The sequence below is a fragment of the Leptodactylus fuscus genome, chromosome 6 (assembly GCF_031893055.1).
Source record: "Leptodactylus fuscus isolate aLepFus1 chromosome 6, aLepFus1.hap2, whole genome shotgun sequence".
In the NCBI taxonomy this organism is placed as follows: Eukaryota; Metazoa; Chordata; class Amphibia; order Anura; family Leptodactylidae; genus Leptodactylus; species Leptodactylus fuscus.
Window position 1 is genome coordinate 128,376,563 of NC_134270.1, and position 22,528 is coordinate 128,399,090.

General features: G+C 40.8%; 1 protein-coding gene across 1 annotated transcript in view; it reads right to left on the bottom strand.

Annotated features, from left to right (window-relative positions):
- PNPO (pyridoxamine 5'-phosphate oxidase) overlaps positions 1-22,528 on the bottom strand; it is a 25,310-nt gene continuing 2,782 nt past the window's right edge. The window contains exons 2-7 of the mRNA XM_075277201.1: positions 8,345-8,469; positions 8,093-8,192; positions 6,853-6,906; positions 2,624-2,752; positions 593-663; positions 1-509 (exon numbers count right to left, since the gene is read on the bottom strand). Of these exons, the coding sequence (XP_075133302.1) occupies positions 350-509; positions 593-663; positions 2,624-2,752; positions 6,853-6,906; positions 8,093-8,192; positions 8,345-8,469 (639 nt within the window). The 3' untranslated portion in view covers positions 1-349. The remainder of the gene's footprint in view (positions 510-592; positions 664-2,623; positions 2,753-6,852; positions 6,907-8,092; positions 8,193-8,344; positions 8,470-22,528) is intronic.

Here is a 22,528-nt window from a genome sequence, read left to right on the forward strand (position 1 = left end):
AACCCTTGCTCCATGTAATAAAGAAACTTCCTGTTGCTACTGTTTATTAAGTTAATGATACATTTCACAATAGTTACATGTTCTGCAATATATTCTTATCTATGTAGCCGTCATTTACACCTCACATGAATTATTCCACAACATGAAAGCAATATCCCAATAGATGGGAGAAGTACAATGTCACCGATGCACTTCACAGATCACAGGTAAAGAAGACACAAAGATTTATCTCAATTATCTGCAAAATAGTTTGGCACAATCAAATACTGGAATCCGGAGGTAGTTCATGGAGCAGGAGAACATCATTGTGCTTAGATCCAGTTACATCTGGGAACCATATCTTTAGACGTTACGGAGCAAGTCGCTCATAGACCCATCCACCTTCACCCTTATGGGTGTAAGGACCAGTTTCTTCTCCCGTTGGTCGTCGGAATACAATGCGGTCATGTAAACGGTTTGTCTGTCCTTGCCAGAACTCAATCACAGATGGCTGTACAATGTAACCCCCCCTGTAAAATAAACAGAGGACATCCTTAGTATAGAAAATCATCAATGGATCCGGTTACCCCAGGGGTTACTATTTGACACTCACCATTGAGGTGGTTTGGGTACCTCTTTGTCTTTATACTCTTCTTCTAGTTCAGCATTCTTCTTACGCAAAAACTGTGAATGGGATATAGCCATTGTTAGGGTACGCTAAGATTTGTGTTCCATCTTATGCCTCACCACCATAATATGCTGTAGTGAAGATTAGGTATCCACTTGTCATCTATTCCTGATCTCTTTTTTTCCCCAGATTACCACTATTCTAATTTCTGTTCTTTGGGCCTGGATAGTAGATCAGAAATGGTTTATTTTCCATCTATTCCAGAACAATTCAATGTGGTCTGCTAAAGGACCATTACATCATACCTTACCTACAAATGTAGAAGGTGGACATTTATGGACAGTAAAACATTCCTGCTGTATGAGGACATAACAGAACATTGGCTGCACTTGACAAGTTTCCCAAAGCACAGGGGTTGGTTTTGTACGAGCCCGCAGGGAATGAAGAAGAAAAAACAAAAAGCAGGTAACTTAACATTAAAAATGAATTTATAAATTCTGTAACCACTAGAGCCAATGGAGGATGTATTCACATGACCGCGACTACATTCTGCAGAGCTCACATACAACTATTGTTGGTGGGTCATAAGCAGAATTTTTACATAAAGTTTATTGGTAAGTTTCCAGCTTCTTCATTCTCTGCAGGTTGCCATCATTGGGAATTAGACTCCTTTGACGAAAGGACAGAGCCGATCTGAAAGAGTTTTAACATACCCTTAAAGAGGACGTTTCATCACCTCTGCCAAGTCTCGTTCTTTGCATCCTTTAATAAGTACCACTCCACTGATTCCAGTGCAGTTGGAATTTTTTTTCTAGCCCCCACTGTTCCCACACAAACAATACAGTTAGTTTTGGTGCCTGATAAGCTATTTAGGCTCTGTACTGTCAGGCGGACAGTGTCAGGCAGGGGCAGGCAAGGGGTGTGATTCTGAGCTCTGACACTGGCCACCACTTACTGGAACTCAGAATCATACGCCTTTCCAGCTCCTGACCAACACTGCTCACTGACAGTACAGAACTGATAGTAAGTAGCACAATAGGCACCAAAACTAACAGCACTGATGGCTCGGCAATGGTGGGGGGAGGTCTAGAGAAAAAATTCCAACTGAACTAGAATCAGTGGAGAAGTGTCTATTAATAGATGCAAAGAACTGGCGTGGGTCAAGGTGGTAAAAGGTCCTCCTTCAGACCCATAATATTCTGCAAACAAAATAAAAGTGAGTTATACTGCAATGGAAATGTGCGGTTTCAATGAGTCCTTTCAAGTAGCCCTACCCAGTCAAATGATATAAAGTTATTACAGTCAGTACCTGGATATTTCAGTAGTTTTGTCACTGAGCCAATACCACAGCCACAGGTATTTGTGTTTGTGACCGCCATGACAGACTAAGCTTTAGGCTCCGTGCACACAACTATATTTTTCATCAGTGCGCCATTCATCTATTTTTCCACGGAGGGTACACTAACCAATTAATTTGTATGGCCACAGGCACTGGACTGTGATTCTAAGTCAGGTCCTATTTCTGTCTGTTTTGAGGATCAGGGTCACTCATATAAGTGTATGGGTCTGTGTACCGCACATAAACGCCATCGTGTGCCGTCTGTTTGTCTTTTACAGATCAGTACATGACACATAGTTGTGTGCAGGTAGCCTTAAAGATTAAGTGGGCTGCAGTATGTTTCAAATAGACAAGAAGGTGTCTGAGTAACTTCTTATACGGCGGTGCTATAGAACTTCAATGGGAGACCTCAGCTTTCTCAGTATAAGATTTAGCAAGTCCAAGTCAATAATTATAGAAGTGTGTTGACTGATATGACAAATCCTGAAGGAATGCATCAGTGTCTGCCAGAAAGAAAACAATAGCATGGGAAGAATTATTTGCTTGATAAACCAGTAGGAAACATCTCACATGTCACAAGAGAAGGCGTGCCTATGACATGCTACAAGTAGCTATGGTGTCCTAGTGCCAGATAACAAGTAGCAATGCCAATAACGCAGGCTTTCTTAGTCACTCACCTCCCGGTCTGGAATAACTTGGCTCTGTTTGCTCACCACGGCCCCAATCTGGCTACTTTTTGGACGTGAATGAAAATAAGTCTCGCTTTCTTGGTCTGAAAGTCGGACCACGGAACCCTCTACCCGTACCTAAGTGAGACATAAGCCTTGTCACTGGAAATAAGGAGCAACAAAAGAAATATAGCGCAATAATGAACATAAATATATGTCAACTAAAAATATAGCACTTAAATCTTAAAGGATTGTTCTCATAATTAGGATATGGGATAACTGCTGGGGGGGGGGGGTTTCCAACCACTGGAACCTCCGCCAACCATAAGAACAGCGGACCTATATCCCAGACTTGAATGTATCAGTGTTTGAGCATGTGCACTGCAACTCATTCTCACTGTATGCGACTGCTAGAGAATCTGAAGGTCTGTACTTGGCTATCTTCAGCAGTCTCATAGGCTGTCAATGGAGTATTAGTGAGCATAATTGATTGCCACTCCATTCAAATGGGGGAGGGCCCCTCTGTTCTCATGCTTAGGGGAGTTCCAGCGGTTAGACAAACTGTTGATAGGGTCTAATTATAAGAAAAATCAATAAAAATTATTCTTTCATAGATACTTTATTGATATGTCATTTTTGGGTCCAACATTCCATACTCCCCCTCTTCCCGGTAATATAACCACAAGAAAAACGCCTGAACCCCCAAGTAGATGGAGATGCACCCATATCACCATTCACTTCCACCAGGGTGTTCAACCACTTCCACAATTTAATTTCCAGCAAGGGTAAAACACCCCCATTCTCAGGATCAGTAGGGATCTCAGGGGTCAGACTCCCACTGATCAGCAATTTATCCTCCATCCTATGGACAGTGGTGGCATAATGACATTTATCCATAATCCACAGTGTATGGGATTAATATTGGAATTCTGGGGTTAGGCCCAAAGCTATCAGACATTTACACCCTATTATGTGCAGTGTTAAAGGGTAACCCTTTTAAATGATAAAATCCTGCCCTCAATAGGGGAGCTTATGGACTTCCTACATACTGTATTATTAGTCATGTCGCTACATATCGGTCCGCAGTAAACTCATAATCTTCCTATAACTTTGGTGGAATTTTATATTTTAACTCAATGACAATGGCTGGGGAAACAACGTGAACAGCTCTTTCCTGATCCTATATGACCAAATGAATAATACAGAAGAATATCTTCACAGGTTGCTGCCCAACAAAAAATTGCATGTTATTTCTTGGTGTGTCAATTTCCTGAAAACAGCCATTGTAGCTCCAGCCTAAAAATAAAATAGCCCATAGACACATGTATGAAAATGTGTTAGAAGTTATTTGGCAGTCATCCATATATTTTACTTTCTTGCAAGCGTTTCATGCTGGGGAAAGCCATCCTCACAAGTCAGAACAGGGTGCACAACAGGTTAACAGTAACGCTGCCATAGAAACCTTTTAACCCCATAATGACAGTCAGAAGCATTCGGCATGAATCATGGGGAGAGGTTCGCTGTGATAAGAGCAGCCTTTCCAGTTTCTGTGTTGTTGTATGGGCCATTGTTTCTCACTGAGACTTAGACACTTAAATAGCAGGTAGCAAAAGCCACACGGGAACTGGACAAGTTCCTGAGCAATGAATTTCGTGCACGTGTCAGCAGTTTAGCTGACTGTTGTTAGTGTTGTATTGGGTTTAATACTTTAACAAAACACAACTCCCTCTATGAGCATTTGGCATGGCTAGATATTGTTTTATTGGATTAGATAGATCCACAAATGGAAAGAGTCATATTAGCATAAGTAAATGATGTACTGAAGGTGCCGAAATCCTGAGCCAGCCTACGCCACCAAAACTGCAACTACATAAATACTTATCTAGAGATCAGTGACCCAGCACTTGATGGCAGCTGCCACCTTCCTGTCTTGGTATGTACACTCAGAAGGGCTGGTGCTGGCTATGAAAATACAACACTAACCCTTCTGTTCAATGTCACCGTCACCACTTAGTCGCATTCTCGGTTAACCTATTAAGCTACTTGGTAAACAGTGTAAATGAATATTAATAATGGAGTCTGATGCACTAATTGGACGGAGAAGCTCTAATTTTATTGGAGTTCCCCTTTAAAGAGCTACTTCATCCACACTTGACATTGACTTGAGATATTGTTAAAAAGATGACCTTCTAATAATTATGATAAAATTTCACATTTTTGGTGTTTGGACCTTCTGTTCGTGAACGCACATTCTGAATTACCCAGGGTTCTTACCAGTCAGGTTTGTCTTGTGGAATTTTTCTGCAGCCGTCGCCATTTCATAGCTATCAGCACTATTTGTTTCCACACCAAATATGTTAATAAGGCTCCCTACTGTCCTCAACTAAAAGAGAGAGTCGGGGACCGCTCACCTGACAGTAGAGAGACTAATATTGGATGCTGAAATTAACAAAAATTATGGGAATGGTGGGGACTAGTGAAAAAAATCCAACTGTTCAGAGTCCGTGGAGCAGCAACAATGAGATAATGAAGACAGGTGAAGATGGTGGAGGTGGTGAAAGGTCCTCCTTAAACCTTAAACTCTAGGAAATACAAGAACATTTTTTCCATTTCCTGTTTCCTCTGGCAGGATTCGTTGGCTCAAATTGTCCCTGAAACTCTTAGCAGTGCCAATTTAGATGGTATCATATAATACTACTAGTATAATATCATTTAAATATATGCAAATGTTTTCAATTTCAAAATGTATTTCTCCAAAATTACGTTTTTAATTGAATGGGGCTCTGAAACACCAAACTTGAATGTAGCTAAAAGTGAGCAAAAGGTCATTAAGACTTCGCCATGGTTAATTCTGAAATCACAAAGGGGCTCTGTGAGACCACAATGGTTAACTGTGACAGCACAAAGGGGTATTGTCACAATGGCCCATTGTGATGTCACATCACAAGGATAAACACTAACAACGGGACATTGTCACTTCACAATGATTAAATGTGACATCACAATGAGACACTGGGACATCACAAAGGTATACTTCTACAACACAAATATTATGACATCACAATCGCACACTGTAACATCCCAATTGGGTATTGTGACATCACAATGGTTAACTCTAATGTCACTATAGGACATTCTGACATCATCATAGGGTAATGTGACATTGCTTTGGGGCACGGGAACATCACAATAGGGTACTGTGACATCACAATGGAGAATTGTTACTTCACAATGGTTAACTGTAATACCACAATGAGGACGGGGCATTGTGACATCACATTGGGATATTATGACTTCCCAATGGGGCATTGTGACATCACAATGGTCAATGGTGACATCCCAATGGAGCATTACATCCCCTACCTGTGTGGCTCAGAATGGAAGCCCTCAATTATGGCTATAAACACTGGTTACAATATGACATAAATACTAACAATATTGAATATGTATCCAAACCTACATCCAAAATGTACAGATAATTACCGTAAAATATTTGCAAATGTTTGTGATTTTAAAATTTCTCTAAATTTATTTCTTTTTTCAATTGAATGTGACTCTTGAACACCATTCAATATTGAATGTAGTGTTTAGTGAACAAAAGATCGGTGATCTATGATATGAATGTGATATGAATGTAAATGTCCGCAGAAATTTCCAAAAATTTAGGGGAAAAGGTTAAGTATTTCCATTACCATACACAGAGTGGGTAACTAATGTAAAGACTCTATACATTGGGGCAAATATTTGCATGTGTTCCATGCATGTGTATACAACAGTGAATCATAGGAAAGAATGAATCAGCGATGCTAGGTGCACACTAGCTTCGGCCTATCTGTTGTTACAGTCCGTCGGAGGACCAGAATGACGTCTAAGTGGACCACTCCAAAATGGGTCACATACGGAACCCGAAGGATCTGTTGGGTGCCCGTTCTTTCACAATGCAACAGCCAAACCAAAACATTGACTTGCGGAACTTATACATCCGTCGATTGTGGACGGACGCTACATAGTTCTTTATTTGATCGTCTGGCTGCACTGTATCAATGTATTATGAAGATGATAGGTCAAACAACGGACTCCTCTATTTTTCCACATCCTCCAATGATTTCCTTAAATAAATGGCCAGAGCCAGAGCCAAAAAGGCGTCAGAAGCAGTAAAAGGTAAATTGTTCTTTATTGACAGATCTCTATGTTAAAATCAAAAACTTTAAAACTTGTATCCTACAAAAGGCTCTTACCTGACGATTCAGGGGCTCCCAGAAAAATAGCAGCGAAGCAAATGGGTTAGATTCCTACAGAGGTAAGGCAGCAAAGTTAAAAAACAGCAATCTAATGTTTAATGGGTTGTAGGATTCAAATGAATTTAAAGGGGTTGTTCACTTTCAGACCAATATTGAGAGACAAATGTTATGGTTTGTAAAATAAAAAGTTGTACAATTTTCCAATATACATTCTGTATCAGTTCCTCACAGTTTTCTAGATCTCTGCTTACTGTCATTCATTCTCCTTACTCCCTGTGGATAAAACTCTGACCATGGTCATGTGATGTACGGTCCATGGTCATGTGATGAGTATACAGGTGCTGCTCGTTATAGTCACAGCACAGTAATCAGACATCTGCCTGGTAATCAGCTGTGCACCTGTGTGCTCATCACATGACCATGGACCGTAAATCACATGACCATGGACAGACTTTTATCCACTAGAGATAAGCAGAATGAATGACAACAGGCAGAGATCTAGAAAACCGTGAGGAATTGATACAGAAAGTATATTGGAAAATTGTATATCCTTTTATTGTACAAACAATAACATTTGTTTCTCAGTATTGATCTGAAAGTGGCCAACCCCTTTAACTCTAAGTAGAAATTATTATTATTAAGTGCTGGTATTGATACACATTGGCTGATCCTGTGAAAAAATAAGTGCATTCACTGAGTTTTCTCTCATGCATATAGGCACCATAAGACTGAAAGGTTTGAAAGAGGATTCACAGGATAGGTGATAAGTATCTGATCCGGAGTCTAACTGGAAGAATGCAACTCCAGTGTACCACTGTATGAATGAAGCAGTGGTGGAGCATGGGTGCTGCTGCATCACACAAGACTATGGGAGTACTGAAAATAGCCAAGCATTATCTTTTCAAGGCAAATGGAGCAGCAACACACATGCTCGACTGCCACTTCGCTCATATACAGGGAAATGGATTCCTTGTTCTCTTGGTTGATTGGAGTCTCAGTGGTCAGACCGTGATCAATAAGACACCGGTCACCTATTCCATGTCTATTGTACTAGCAGTATGCTCTCGCCTGTTACAGTATGTTTATTTCTAAACTATCAGAGTTGGTATAAAAGGTCACAAGGAAATGTATAAACTGCAAAAATAGCAAATACTGGTTTGTGTAGAATGGAGAAATACTGGATACAGGTACACACACAAAAAAGATCTGGTCACCAGCAGGTGAACGTTTCCCTCACCAGCTCTTTCCCTTTTCGGCTTTCCTGGTTAGTGTAGAATCGGAACCCATCTGAGCCAAACCCTTTGAGAAGAACCATACGTGCGGAAGGTTTGCCATCACTACAAAGGAAGGTAAACGGATATATATAAGAAATGGTAAAATGAGGTAAAAGTAGATACAAATGTTTGATTTACTGTGTATTAGAGAAACTGAGAGAGGTTGTAAAAGGGATACAATAGTTAAATAATGGATTCTAATACTGGGTCATTACCTGGTAGCAGTGGCCAAACACATGGCATTGGGTTCTGCAATAGCTGGGCATTGCAATACTTCCTGGAACCATGCATTGAACTGAGCAAAGGGATCAAGGGAAACTAGCTGGTTTTCTTCAAATGCCTGAGTAAAAAATAATAGTATTAGAAGTATTAGAGTCTATGGTTAAGATGGTTTATCATTCACAATTAGTATACTGTTTAGAAATTGCCATTTCAGGGACTTTCTTTCAGTCAGATCCCTCAAGTACTAGTTTCTCAATTTACTCTGTGCACTACATAAAATAACAATAGTTATGGCCGATACAGCAGAATTTTCTTCCCTGACATCACTTCCTGCTCTGCAGCTATTGGCTGAAACTGGATCACACACACTTCCTGTTCTGTCTGATCCCTGTAATAATATGCTCACAATACATGTAATAATGAGAGCTGTATGCCACAGCTTTACCGTAAACTGCAGAGCAAATGGTGGGATGTGATAAAATTGTGTACCATATGTCTCTATGGCAAAGCTCTTTATAAAACAATTGTACCAAGTCTTTAGTCCAATATTTCAAAATCTGGAATCCCAGAAACCCCCAAAGCTAATAATATCATTATACTGTGCGCACTGTTGTCATCTCTATGCTTTCTATTTAAGTAGCTAAAGGCATTTTCTATATTTATGGAGAAATCCATTGGTGCATCGAGCGGGGTACAGCTATAGGTACAACAATTCAGAAGCTATGAAGAGCAGGGCACACTGATTGGCTCTCATTGGAGCTAGAGCTCATACATATGGTAGCAACTATAAGACTGGCACATATTAGATAGCACTTTCTACTTCAAAGCAGGGCAAGTTTTTTTTCCAAATGTGAGAGAGGCTGAAATATTATAGCCACATAATAATAAATAATACATTTTATTTATATAGCACCAATATATTCTGCAGCTTTTTCCAAATCATGGTGTCCATGTACAGACAAAATAAGACATTACAAAGTAATAAGTCAAGTCACCCAATAAGAGTGAGGATCCTGCCCCATGAGAGCTTACAATCTACGAGATATAAGGAGCGACACAAGAGGGAGACTTGCTTATACAGTGGTACAGCCATTTTTATATGATATGGTAACACAAATAAATAAAGCTGTATGAGCCGGATATGCAGAGTTATACTTAGATAAAGGCATTATGTCCTCTAGGAAAATGTATGTTGGGGGGGGGGGGGGGAGTAAGGGTACACAGTGAAGGTTTAGTTTGGGGAGTGCCATTAGAGAAGTTGGATTAGGAAATGTTATGTTTGAAGAGAAGTGGTTTTAGGATGCACTTGAAGCTGTGGATGTTGGATGTTCCTCTGATTGTTTGGAGTAGAGCATTCCAGAGAACTGGTGCAACTCAGAAGAAGTCTAGGTGACAAGAATGGGAAAAGGGAGTCACAGGTAAGGTATACACTGAGGGGAGGGAGGAGATGTAGGAAGATGCAGCAAGACTTTGTGGATGAGGGTGATAAATTTAAAGTGTATTCTACAGTGAACAGGAAACCAGTGCAGTGACTTGCACAGACTGAAGGTAACAGTGTAGAGTTTAGACTGAAGGATGTGCCTGCATTTAGGATGGATTGTAGTGGGGAGAGCTTAAAGTTTTAAATTAAGCCAGGGGACCATTCCTCTTTACAAAACAATTCAAGTTCAGTAAAGTTTGATGGTCGCCGAGCATGGACACCCCGCTCTCAAATGATCTGAAAACAAAGATTGTTCAACATAGTTGTTCAGGGGAAGGATACAAAAAGTTGTCTCAGAGATTTAACCTGTCAGTTTCCACCGTGAGGAACATAGTAAGGAAACGGAAGACCACAGGGACAGTTCTTGTTAAGCCCAGAATTGGCAGGCCAAGAAAAATATCAGAAAGGCAGAGAAGAAGAATGGTGAGAACAGTCAAGGACAATCCACAGACCACCTCCAAAGAGCTGCAGCATCATCTTGCTGCAGATGGTGTCACTGTCCATCGGTCAACAATACAGCGTACTTTACACAAGGAGAAGTTGTATGGGAGAGTGATGAGAAAGAAGCCGTTTCTGCAAGCACGCCAAAAACAGAGTCGCCTGAGGTATGCAAAAGCAAATTTGGACAAGCCAGCTTCATTTTGGAAGAAGGTCCTGTGGACTGATGAAACAAAGATTGAGTTGTTTGGTCATACAAAAAGGCGTTATGCATGGCGTCCAAAAAAAAACAGCATTCCAAGAAAAACACTTGCTACCCACTGTAAAATTTGGTGGAGGTTCCATCATGCTTTGGGGCTGTGTGGCCAATGCCGGCACCGGGAATCTTGTTAAAGTTGAGGGTCGCATAGATTCCACTCAGTATCAGCAGATTCTTGAGAATAATGTTCAAGAATCAGTGACGAAGTTGAAGTTACGCCGGGGATGGATATTTCAGCAAGACAATGATCCAAAACACCACTCCAAATCGACTCAGGCATTCATGCAAAGGAACAATTACAATGTTCTGGAATGGCCATCCCAGTCCCCAGACCTGAATATCATTGAACAACTGTGGGATGATTTGAAGCGGGCTGTCCATGCTCGGCGACCATCAAACTTAACTGAACTTGAATTGTTTTGTAAAGAGGAATGGTCCAAAATACCTTCATCCAGGATCCAGGAACTGATTAAAAGCTACAGGAAGCGACTAGAGGCTGTTATCTTTGCAAAAGGAGGATCTACTAAATATTCATGTCACTTTTCTGTTGAGGTGCCCATACTTTTGCACCGGTCAAATTTTGGTTTAATGCATATTGCACATTTTCTGTTAGTACAATAAACCTCATTTCAATCCTGAAATATTACTGTGTCCATCAGTTATTAGATATATCAAACTGAAATGGCTGATGCAAACACCAAAATATTTAGAACTAAAAATGATTAAGATTAATAGCGGGTGCCCACACTTTTTCATAGGACTGTACAGTATATAAACCGAGAGGTATTCAAGATAATAAGTGGAAATGTTTTTATATTTTCATAGTAAGAAAAGAATGGATTCTGGAGATGGTTTGTGGTATTGGTGGCATGAGTATGCAAGATATTGGATACAGAGGGTAAAGAAGTCAAACATAACCCAAAGACAGCAAGCATACTACTTCAGAGTTAAAGTGAGACTACAGACTGAAATGAAAATATCAGGGTTAGTGGAAGGTGGAAACACCAGTAGTTCGGTCTTTGAAAGATTGAGTTTCATATAGAGGGAAGACTTGAAATTAGAGACAACAGAGAGACAATCGCTAGTGTTCTGTAGTAGTGCAGGTACAATGTCACAAGAAAAGATATATAGTTAGGTGTCATCGGCATAAAGATGGCCTAAAACCAAAAGAAGTGTAAAGACCTTAGAAATGAGGCCTGGAAATCCTGATGGCCAGGAGAAGAGGGGTGCGGTCAAAGAGATAGGAGAAAGAACCAATTTTGACTTTGAAGAACGTTTCCGGGTCCTTGGCACAGAAGATAGGGCCTGTTGCTTAGGAGTAAGGAAGGAGTGAAAAGTTATAAAGAGTTGTTTTGGTTATCAACAAAGAGAAGATGAGAGTGGTGGAACTGGCTTCTTTGGTGAGATGAAGGGCAGCTATAGGTTTTAGCATGAACTTGAAGAGAAGGAATTCTGTGGTGTATGTGACATTCTCTACAGACATTCATCACACCTGGCGCACCGCTGAAGAAAGCATGTTTACGGTATGTGCCAAGGTTCCCACCTATGTCAAGATTCAGGTAGGGCTGCCAAACAGCACACTTCTAAGAGTTTTAGTATTGTGAGTGGTGGCCAGATTGATTCAGGAGAAAGGACTGGCAGAGAACAATAATAAAAATGTCCTAGAGGTGCTGACTGTTAATGGCACATCCATTCGTGTGTATATATATATATATATATATATATATATATATATATATATATATATATATAGTCAGGGTCTGGGGTTGCTAGGTGGGGTGGCATAGACACACAAGACCAGTTTCTTCAGTCCAAAACTAAGGTAAAGTTTATTTTCACTCAAAAAGTGCAGCAACAAAAGGAAAGGCTAGGCTCTAACTAAACATAGAATAGGTTACCTCACCTAGGACAACAGAAATCCAAAAAGCCAGTAGAATCATTCAGGACACAGATCCCAAAAATATGACCTCTCGGTCAGCTCTCCAGCCAAGCTCTGCCCAAGTGTTGCTGCTGGAGCAACTTCTTAAGCCTCCTTGACGAGGAGACTCTCTGCAGCTGAGTCGCTGCCGGAACATCCCCAAAGTGTGGACTGGAGGGGGATGGAATGACAGGTCCCACTACCAACCTACCTGTCATTCCTAAAAATCCAGCCCAGTACTGAGCATTTACCAAAATGCTCGGCAGACGAAAGTTGTCTGCTGAGAACAAACATTCCTGGAGTTTTCTCATCTCACCCACCTGAGTAGTCTGGGTGAGATGTACACCCCCTCCATTACCTGACCAGCCATCGGCTTACTATATATTATATATATATATATATATATATATATATATAAATATATATATATATACACTCACCGGCCACTTTATTAGGTACACCTGTCCAACTGCTCGTTAACACGTAATTTCTAATCAGCCAATCACATGGCGGCAACTCAGTGCATTTAGGCATGTAGACATGGTCAAGACAATCTCCTGCAGTTCAAACCGAGCATCAGTATGGGGAAGAAAGGTGATTTGAGTGCCTTTGAACGTGGCATGGTTGTTGGTGCCAGAAGGGCTGGTCTGAGTATTTCAGAAACTGCTGATCTACTGGGATTTTCACGCACAACCATCTCTAGGGTTTACAGAGAATGGTCCGAAAAAGAAAAAACATCCAGTGAGCGGCAGTTCTGTGGGCGGAAATGCGTTGTTGATGCCAGAGGTCAGAGGAGAATGGCCAGACTGGTTCGAGCTGATAGAAAGGCAACAATGACTCAAATAGCCACCCGTTACAACCAAGGTAGCCAGAAGAGCATCTCTGAACGCAAAGTACGTCGAACTTTGAGGCAGATGGGCTACAGCAGCAGAAGACCACACCGGGTGCCACTCCTTTCAGCTAAGAACAGGAAACTGAGGCTACAATTTGCACAAGCTCATCGAAATTGGACAATTGAAGATTGGAAAAACGTTGCCTGGTCTGATGAGTCTCGATTTCTGCTGCGACATTCGGATGGTAGGGTCAGAATTTGGCGTCAACAACATGAAAGCATGGATCCATCCTGCCTTGTATCAACTGTTCAGGCTGGTGGTGGTGGTGTCATGGTGTGGGGAATATTTTCTTGGCACTCTTTGGGCCCCTTGGTACCAATTGAGCATCGTTGCAACGCCAAAGCCTACCTGAGTATTGTTGCTGACCATGTCCATCCCTTTATGACCACAATGTACCCAACATCTGATGGCTACTTTCAGCAGGATAATGCGCCATGTCATAAAGCTGGAATCATCTCAGACTGGTTTCTTGAACATGACAATGAGTTCACTGTACTCCAATGGCCTCCACAGTCACCAGATCTCAATCCAATAGAGTATCTTTGGGATGTGGTGGAACGGGAGATTCGCATCATGGATGTGCAGCCGACAAATCTGCGGCAACTGTGTGATGCCATCATGTCAATATGGACCAAAATCTCTGAGGAATGCTTCCAGCACCTTGTTGAATCTATGCCACGAAGAATTGAGGCAGATCTGAAGGCAAAAGGGGGTCCAACCCGTTACTAGCATGGTGTACCTAATAAAGTGGCCGGTGAATATATATATATATATATATATATATATATATATATATATATATATATATATATTACATATACATATATTATGGGCAGCTGTATTCTGAGAAGTAGAGGAACTACTGATGGTAAATGAAAGAAGGTGATTGTCAGAAAGTGGGAGGGAAGTGTCAGTAAATTTAGAATCTGAAAGAAACGCATGAAAGTCAGATCAATCATATTGCTGTTTTTTGCGCGGGGGAAGAAGAAAGTAAAAGGCCAAAAGAAATGGTTAGTGATAGAAACAGAGAGGCAGATGGGGAGACAGAGGTGGCAATGGAGATTATTTTAATGCCACATTCACATCTGTATTATTTCCATTATAAGAACAGAAAACCAAAAATAAGACTAGTGCAATATCCATGATATGACAGACACCAACAGTGCCTCCCATAGGGCACTGGCTATAATGGGGTCCATCAGGTTTTTGTCATAGTAGCTTTCATTTTAATGATGTTGTAATTTTATAATTTTTTTTTTACAAAAGCAGTGAATGTAGTCCAGTAACCAAGGGTAAAATGAGCAGAGGATGAATGCAGTAAGGGATGTAATGGTTAGTGCCAACCAGATACTAACAGTCCTACGGTAGCAGAATGATGTCTCCACATTATACAAAGTATCAGGATGGCTGTCAGAACACTGCAGGTTGTAAATTTTTTATTGGGACATACTTCTAAATGATTGAATCCAGGTGTGTCATTCAGTCCCATTGCTACAGATATATAAAATCCAGCTCCAAGCCACTTGGGAAAGAACAGGTCATAATAAAGAGCTGACTGAATTCCAGCATGGTGCTGGGTGCCAGGATGCCACTGTTGGTATAAGTCATCAGCTGTGTGGTGCCCGTGATCCTACTGAGGTGAATGGATCCGTGGAAAAAAAAATGGCTGAGTCTTGTGTATATAACTGTAGTTTATGAAATTTCTTCACTCCCAGGTATTCCACCACCAACTGTGAGCGGTAGTATTGAGTTGTAGTGTCTAGGAAATCACAGCAAGTCAGCCACAAAATGCCCGCAGGGGGTCACTGAGTGCTGAGGTGCATAGTGCATAAAAAATATCAAAAACTGAAGATCCACAAAATATACCAGCAAGGAAAAATCATTACACACCTGTATAGTATAGGCTGCATAACAAACCTACAACATTCCTGGTATAACAAGCAAAGCACATAAAAGTCACCACGCTCTAGTGGCTGAATAACTTTCCTGTGCCAGTAAGATGAGCACAAAAACTGTGCCTTGCCGGGAGATTCCTGGCATGGGTTTGTATGGCTGAGCAGCTACATACAAGCCTTATAGCACAAACAAAATACCAAGTATCGGATAGAGGGCAGTGACGCACGATGCCGCCAATGGAGCAGTGAATACGTGTTCTGAGGAGTTACACCTCTCTATTGGCAGCCTAATGGACAAGTCTGGGTTTGATGAATGCCAGACGAACGTTATCTGCCAGACTGCATTGTGCCAACTGTAAAGTTTGGTGGCAGAGGGATAAAGCTCTGGGGTTGTTTTTTTAGGGATTGGCCTAAGCCCTTTAGTTCCAGTGAAGAAAAATCTTAAAGCTTCACCACAACAAGACATTTTAGACCTTTGTTGGCTTCTAACTTTGCGGAAACCGTTTAAGGAAGGTTCTGTTATGTTCCATTATGACTGTATGAGTATACAAAGCAGGGTCCATGACGGCTTCGTTGGGTGGGTCTGGTGTGGAAGAACTTGACTGGACTGCAAGGAGACTCACTAATTCAATATCAGTGTCTGACCTCAAAGGTGCTCTACTAGATCAGTGGGTAAAAAGTCCCACCGACACACGCAAACATCTTGCACAAAGCTTTAGCTCTAAAACTCCAACAATTGGTCTCCTTACTTCCCAAATTAGAGAGGTTGCTGCACAATGGTAGACATGGCTATGGTTGAGATGGGCCATCCATGTTTCGATGTGCTATTTTTCCCCAAGTGAAATGGGAAATGTAACTTCTGATATGTGTTCTATTGTGGATATAGTATGGTTATATGAGATTTCCAAATCATTGCACTCTTGTTCTCTTTACGTTTTACACAGCGTCCAAACTATTTTGATTTTGGGGTTATGATGTTATATGTCCATCCATCTACTTATATCATGTCTCAGATTGGCTTGTGAGGTTCTCTGAGTTGCAGTGAATTTACTAATATTTCAGTGCTAGTCAGTTATGGTGTAGAACACCAAAGAAAACTTTTATTATTCTAAATTTCTCAACTTTCTATTGTTCTCCTGAATGTCAACCGATTGAGCCCTAATTCCACATTACACTACAGTCATGTTAAACATTACCAGCGCTCTTTACATTGTGTACTTTCCAAGTAAGTCACAAGACACAACTTTATTTCTTTAGCAATTTTATGACCCTTTTTAGGCTTTTATAACTGAGTGTGTGAACAGTGGCACTAAAGCAGCCCACAGACATGTAGATGGCTAGTGTAATAAAAGGGTGAGAATATTATGGCAAAAATATAATTCTTTTGCTCTGCATCATATGAACTAAGTGATCTTTTTCCACTGTACTGAGGCATGTTTGTACCAAGTTTCCCTAAGCTTCTCACCTATGGCCTTGTTTGTCATGATCTTTTTCCCTCTGGCTTTGTGGGACCATACAGGTGAAACATTATAGTTCATAGACAGTTGGATATAAAAATTGACATATCTATGGTCTTGGTTCTGAAGAAGGCCAATATAATTTCAGTAGCCACTGATGTGCTATATAGTATGATCGTTCTGGAAGGAATAATATTAGAAGCTTAGGCAGACAGTAGGCTCATGCTACAAAAATCCCCAAAATGACTACACAACAGCCCTTTGATTCTAAGGACAAAAAGTAAGCCTTAGGATTTTGATATCATTACTTCATCTCAACATTTTGGACTTCACTTTTAATTAACTCCATAATGTATTTTTTAGCTTAGGGGGTGTTCACACTTGCACCCTGTCCGTCCTGTGTCATTCCACCGGGTTTCCGTCATAAGCCCTGGCGAAATTGGACAGCGGATGACTTCCCGGTGGTCAGCTTTAAAACCCATTAATTTGAATATGTTTTAAAGGGATTCTACCATTAGAAACTTTTTTTTGTCGTTGACACGTCGGAATAGCCTTAAGAAAAGGCTATCCTTCTCCTACCTATAGATGACTTCTTCGCCCCGCCTTTCAGTTAATACTCTGTTTACCGTCGGTATGCAAATGAGTTCTTCGCAGCACTGGGGGCGGGCCCCAGCGATCAAACAGCACTGGGGCATCCCCAATGCCGTGAGAGAACTCTCCAGCGCCGCCTCCATCTTCTTCAGGAACATCCTCCTCATGTGTTTTCTTCCGGCGCAGGCGGTGAAACTTGTAGGCCTCAGGCCTTGGACAGAGCTGTCTGCGCATGCCCGCAGCCACAACAAAAATAGTCGCTTACACAGTAAGTAAGCGGCCATTTTCTTGTGGCCTGTGGGCATGTGCAGTCGGCTCTGCCCGAGGCCTAGAAGTTTGAAGCCACCGCCTGTGCTGGAAGAAGATGCATGAAGAGGATATTCCTGAAGAAGATAAAGGCGGCGCTGGAGAGTTCTCTTGCAGCATTGGGGACACCCCCAGTGCTGTTTGACTGCCTGGGCCCGCCCCTAGTGCTGTGAAGAACTCATTTGCATACTGACGGAAAACGGAATTTTAACCGAACGGCGGGGCGAAGAAGACATCTATAGGTAGGAGGATAGCCTTTTCTTAAGGCTATTCTGACGTGTCAACGCTGTGCCTCGCTGGTTAATAATGCCATAAGTTCCAGGGTGTCTCCTAAAATCAGAGGGGGCAAATTCTAAACACCTACCTAAGGCTTATCTGCCTGTGGCTCTTCATCAGTACAATATGTTCTCACAGCCTGGAAACCACCGGTCTTAAAAGGGTCTTCTGGCAACTACAAATTATTTAATGCATGCTCAATTCTAAGATTCCCCACCACTCCTATTTTGATTCTTCTCAGGTCCCCCTCCAGTATCTTCTACCGGGTTCCCATTGGCACTGACCGATAGCCAGTGATTATCTGAGGAGTTACCCGACTGTATAAGCAATGCTATCTCCTATGCCGCCCCTTCAACTTCTTGTGCCGCCCCTCTACCTTATAGATTGTAAGCTCTTACAAGAAGCTCTTACAAGCCTATGAAGCGGAAGCATTGCTCTCCTGAGTGGCTGATCTGTGTGGGTCCCAGGTGTCAGACCCCATACCATTCACTTACCGATGGCCTATCCTAATGATAGTTACTTTAATTCGTCAGACAACCCTTTAAGTAACTGATCCTTGCTGCTGGCGCCATAACTTGCCTTATAATCTCACTGTATTGAATAGGCTTCCCATATGTTCCATGACAGGAATGATGGAACATAGCCTAGGAACAAACCTCTACATAGTCAGAAGAAAACCTCTCGGCAATTATTACCTATGCTACAGAGCTGGAATGAAAACTGCTACCTTCAGCATAAGGTATGACTTTATATTTTAAGACCTTTTACAAACCTGTTGTTCCTGTCACATGGATCTTTACCTCCTTTATATCCTATCACTAGGTTTTAGCAACACTCATAAAAAGATACCTATTTAATGACAGATATATGTAACATGGAAATACCTATAACAGGTTTGTATAGGTGATGTCAATGTTTATTCCATATGCCTTGTGAAACCACAAAGTGGTGGCATAGTGGCTTGGGATGACTGGTGTAAGACACAAGGGGGATTTATATACCGAATATATCCAATAGTACTGGCGTTATAACTCTAACATTATATATTAATTATACCACCCATAACTATCGACTAGTTCAACTATAAAACTCTATAATAAATGGTTTTTTGTCATTTTTCATATATAATTTGTGGTCAAGCACCTTTTTAATGGCGTGTATTAGTTTTCTAACAATATTTGGGATTTTTGTTGTAATTCCCTTTTATCCCATGTTACATGGCCCATGTCCTGATAGCATGCCCAGCCAATATACAACAAGTCATATTTGTAGCCGTTCTAAAATGACACTAGTAAAGAATTTTATGGTATACTGTCCTTTCATTCACTTCTTATGTGTATGCAGTTATAATTTCTCTGTCAGTCTCTATTCATATGCTGTGGTTTCCATTTATGACAAATAGTTCAATGGATACCATGTGTCTTCAGCATATGCCACTGACTTACAATGGGGTCTGTCAGGTTCGTTGTGCGCCATTGTTTTAGAACAGAACATAGAAAGTAGCTATTCATCCTGTTAAATCTTATGGCATCTGCAACAGAGGTTGTAATGCAGATGTGAATAGCGCCTTAGGCTAAGTTCACACAGAGTTTTTTGATCAGGGTTTTGGCAGAAATCCGCCTCCAAACCCTGAACCAAAAAACGCCTCAGCATTCAAAGTATAGAAAACAATTCATAGAATGTAAGCTCTAGTGAGCAGGGCCCTCAGTCTCATTGTGTGAAATGACTTTCTTTGTAATGCATCTTTCTGTCTGTATTTGAACCCTACAAATTGTACAGCGCTGCGGAATATGTTGGCGCTGTATAAATAAAATTTATTATTATTACTATTCTGAGTCTTTTCCGCTAGCGGCAAAAAAGAAGCGAGATGTTCATTCTTTTTTGAAGCCTGAGCGTTTTCCGGCTCACGGCTTCAATGCAAGTCAATGTGAGCCGGTTTTTCCTGCTTACGTTTTTTGGTCAGAAACCTGAAGTGGAACCTGAAGCGTTTTTGGCAAAAACCTGATCAGGAAACGCCAGGCAGTTTTTTAAAATATAATTCATGACCATATCCCAAGAGGAAACGGATCAGGAAACTCCTCAAAAAACGCTTCAGGAAATGCTTCAAATGGCAAAAAAACGCGTTTTCTGGTCTGGTTTTGACAATGCCAAAACCCTGACAAAAAAAAACTCCTTGTGAACTTTCCCTTAAAGGGGTTATCTATTTTTTTTTAGGATAGGCCTTCAATATTAGATCAGCTGTTCCAAGACAGCGCATCCTGGGAGCTGTGCTGCTCACTCGCTGTACCATTTATGTACTGCAATGGTGTTCCATTGAAGTCTACAGGGCAGCATATAAATAGTGAGCAGTGCAGTTCCAGGCATGTAAACATTATGGGGGTGCCATGTTGTTCCGGAAAAGATGATATGTAAGGGTCCCTGCTGCCAGACAAGGATAGGCCTTCAATAACAGAAAATGAAAAACCTGTAAACAAAAACACTTGCAAGAAGCAAATTTCTCGTGACTAATTCATATTGATTAACAAATGTCTAAGGCAATGTTCACACTACTGTTGGAGGTCTGTTATGATAGTGTCCGATAAAAAAACATAAAAACGGACATCTATCATACCAGATATTAATGGACACAATCTGATTCATTAAATGGACACATGAGTATCAGATAGTGTGCATCTTTACACTGTCCTTTTTTTTGTTTCTGTTTTCTGCACATGCGCAAAAAAAAATGGTCAGTAATAATGGACGGTAACGTTTGTTACTGTCCGTTACCCCAAGATTTTAATGTTTAAAAATAATGGACACTTGATGTCCGTTATGAAACCGTCTTTTTAACAGACACAAAAGTCCTGCATGTAGGATTTTTTGTCTGTGAAAATAAAACCGGACACAGTATGGATTGGGTGTATAACGGGCAGAAGATAAAATCCCATTGAAATGAATGGAAATTTTATCGAATTTGTGACAGACAATAGTAACGGTCACCAATGGTAGTGTGAATGCTCCCTAAAAGTAAGATGTATTATGCTACAAGTAATAGGGTGGACCCTTAATGGCAAATTTTTTCCTACGCCAAAGTGCAAAGGTCATAAACGTGAATGCTACAAAGCCTGAAGACAAGATACATTTACTTACTTGAGGCTTTTACACAGTGTCAAACTGAATACAGATACAAGCATGAAGACTAGGCAGTGTACAACATAAATGAGTGAACATATTGAAGACATCTTTTTTATTTAACAAAGTAACTTAACCTGTTAATCCAATACGAAAAAACACACATCACAGGCAAGAATCTGATAAGACTCTATGACGTGTATTTTCATCATGGTGATCTTCCAGGTACAGCCAGGACACCCATGAGATCTGATGCAGACATAGATCTGAATTACAAAGCCCTGCTCTTACTGCCAAAATCAGAAACTAGTCTGAGCGCAGCAGTTTAACCCCTTAAATGCTGTGGTCAATAGTAACCATGAAATAAAAAAAAAAATAAAAAAAAAATACATATATATATATATATATATATATATATATATATATATATATATATGTTCTATGTTATATTCCCTCTGTCAGCTCCTTGGCTTCCTCAAAATGTGATTATGGGTTGCTGAGGGATTGTCATGGCAGCCGGTGCTAGAAATATTGCAGGGTATTACATGAGTGAGCAAGCACAAAGAATTTTAAGTCCTAAAGTAAGGCTAAAATAAAGAGTGAAAAAAGTTTACAAAAAAAAAAAAAATATATATATATATATATATATATATATATATAATCCTGTTCCATTAAAATTGCTTTATTATGTAAAAAATTAGAAAGACAGAAAAAAGTACAGGGGGTATACGCGTGAAGACCTTGTCCCTGAAGAAGATGGAGGCGGCGCCGGAGAGTTCTCTTGCAGCATTGGGGACACCCCCAGTGCTATTTGAGCGCTGGGGCCCACCCCCAGCGCTGCGAGAGAACTCATTTGCATACCGGCGAAAACTGGGATTTATACAGAACGGCGGCCCGGAGAAGACATCTAAAGGTAGGAGAAGAATAGCCTTTCTTAAGGTTATTCCGTTGTGTCAACGAGAAAAGAAACGTTTTTAATGGAAGAATCCCTTCAACTGGACAGGCTCTCTGTCTTTTGAGTCCCCATGCGAACCTGAAAGATGGAGAGCTGAACACTAGTATTGAACCCAAAGTGCTGTCTTTGCAAATAGGAAAAGCTCACTAGTACACTAAATAGGAAACGGCCAAGCACTGTAGTTCCAACCATTGCTTCACTTAGAAGGGGAGAAAAACTGCCACTATTCTCCTGATCCGTAGGGGCCTGCGATCTCAGATCCTGACCGATTTGCAAACGATTGCCTACCCTGTGCATAGGGGATAACTTGTCCAGATGGCACAACTCCTTTAAGGCTCATAATAGGTAAGTCCTTAAGGGGTTAATACGCACAAAGGAATCTCATAAATAAATAAATACTCTATATAGAAAGTGGATGATCTTGAACACTAGTGAGCTCTACTAGACACTTTGTTAGTACAGGAGATACTAACTAGTAAAGGGCCTATATATACCAATAATATTTAAAGGGGTTCTACATGGCTGCTTACTTCCAAAAGCAGCACCACACCTGTTTAAGGGTTGTGAATGGAGCGGAGATGCAATATTACACACA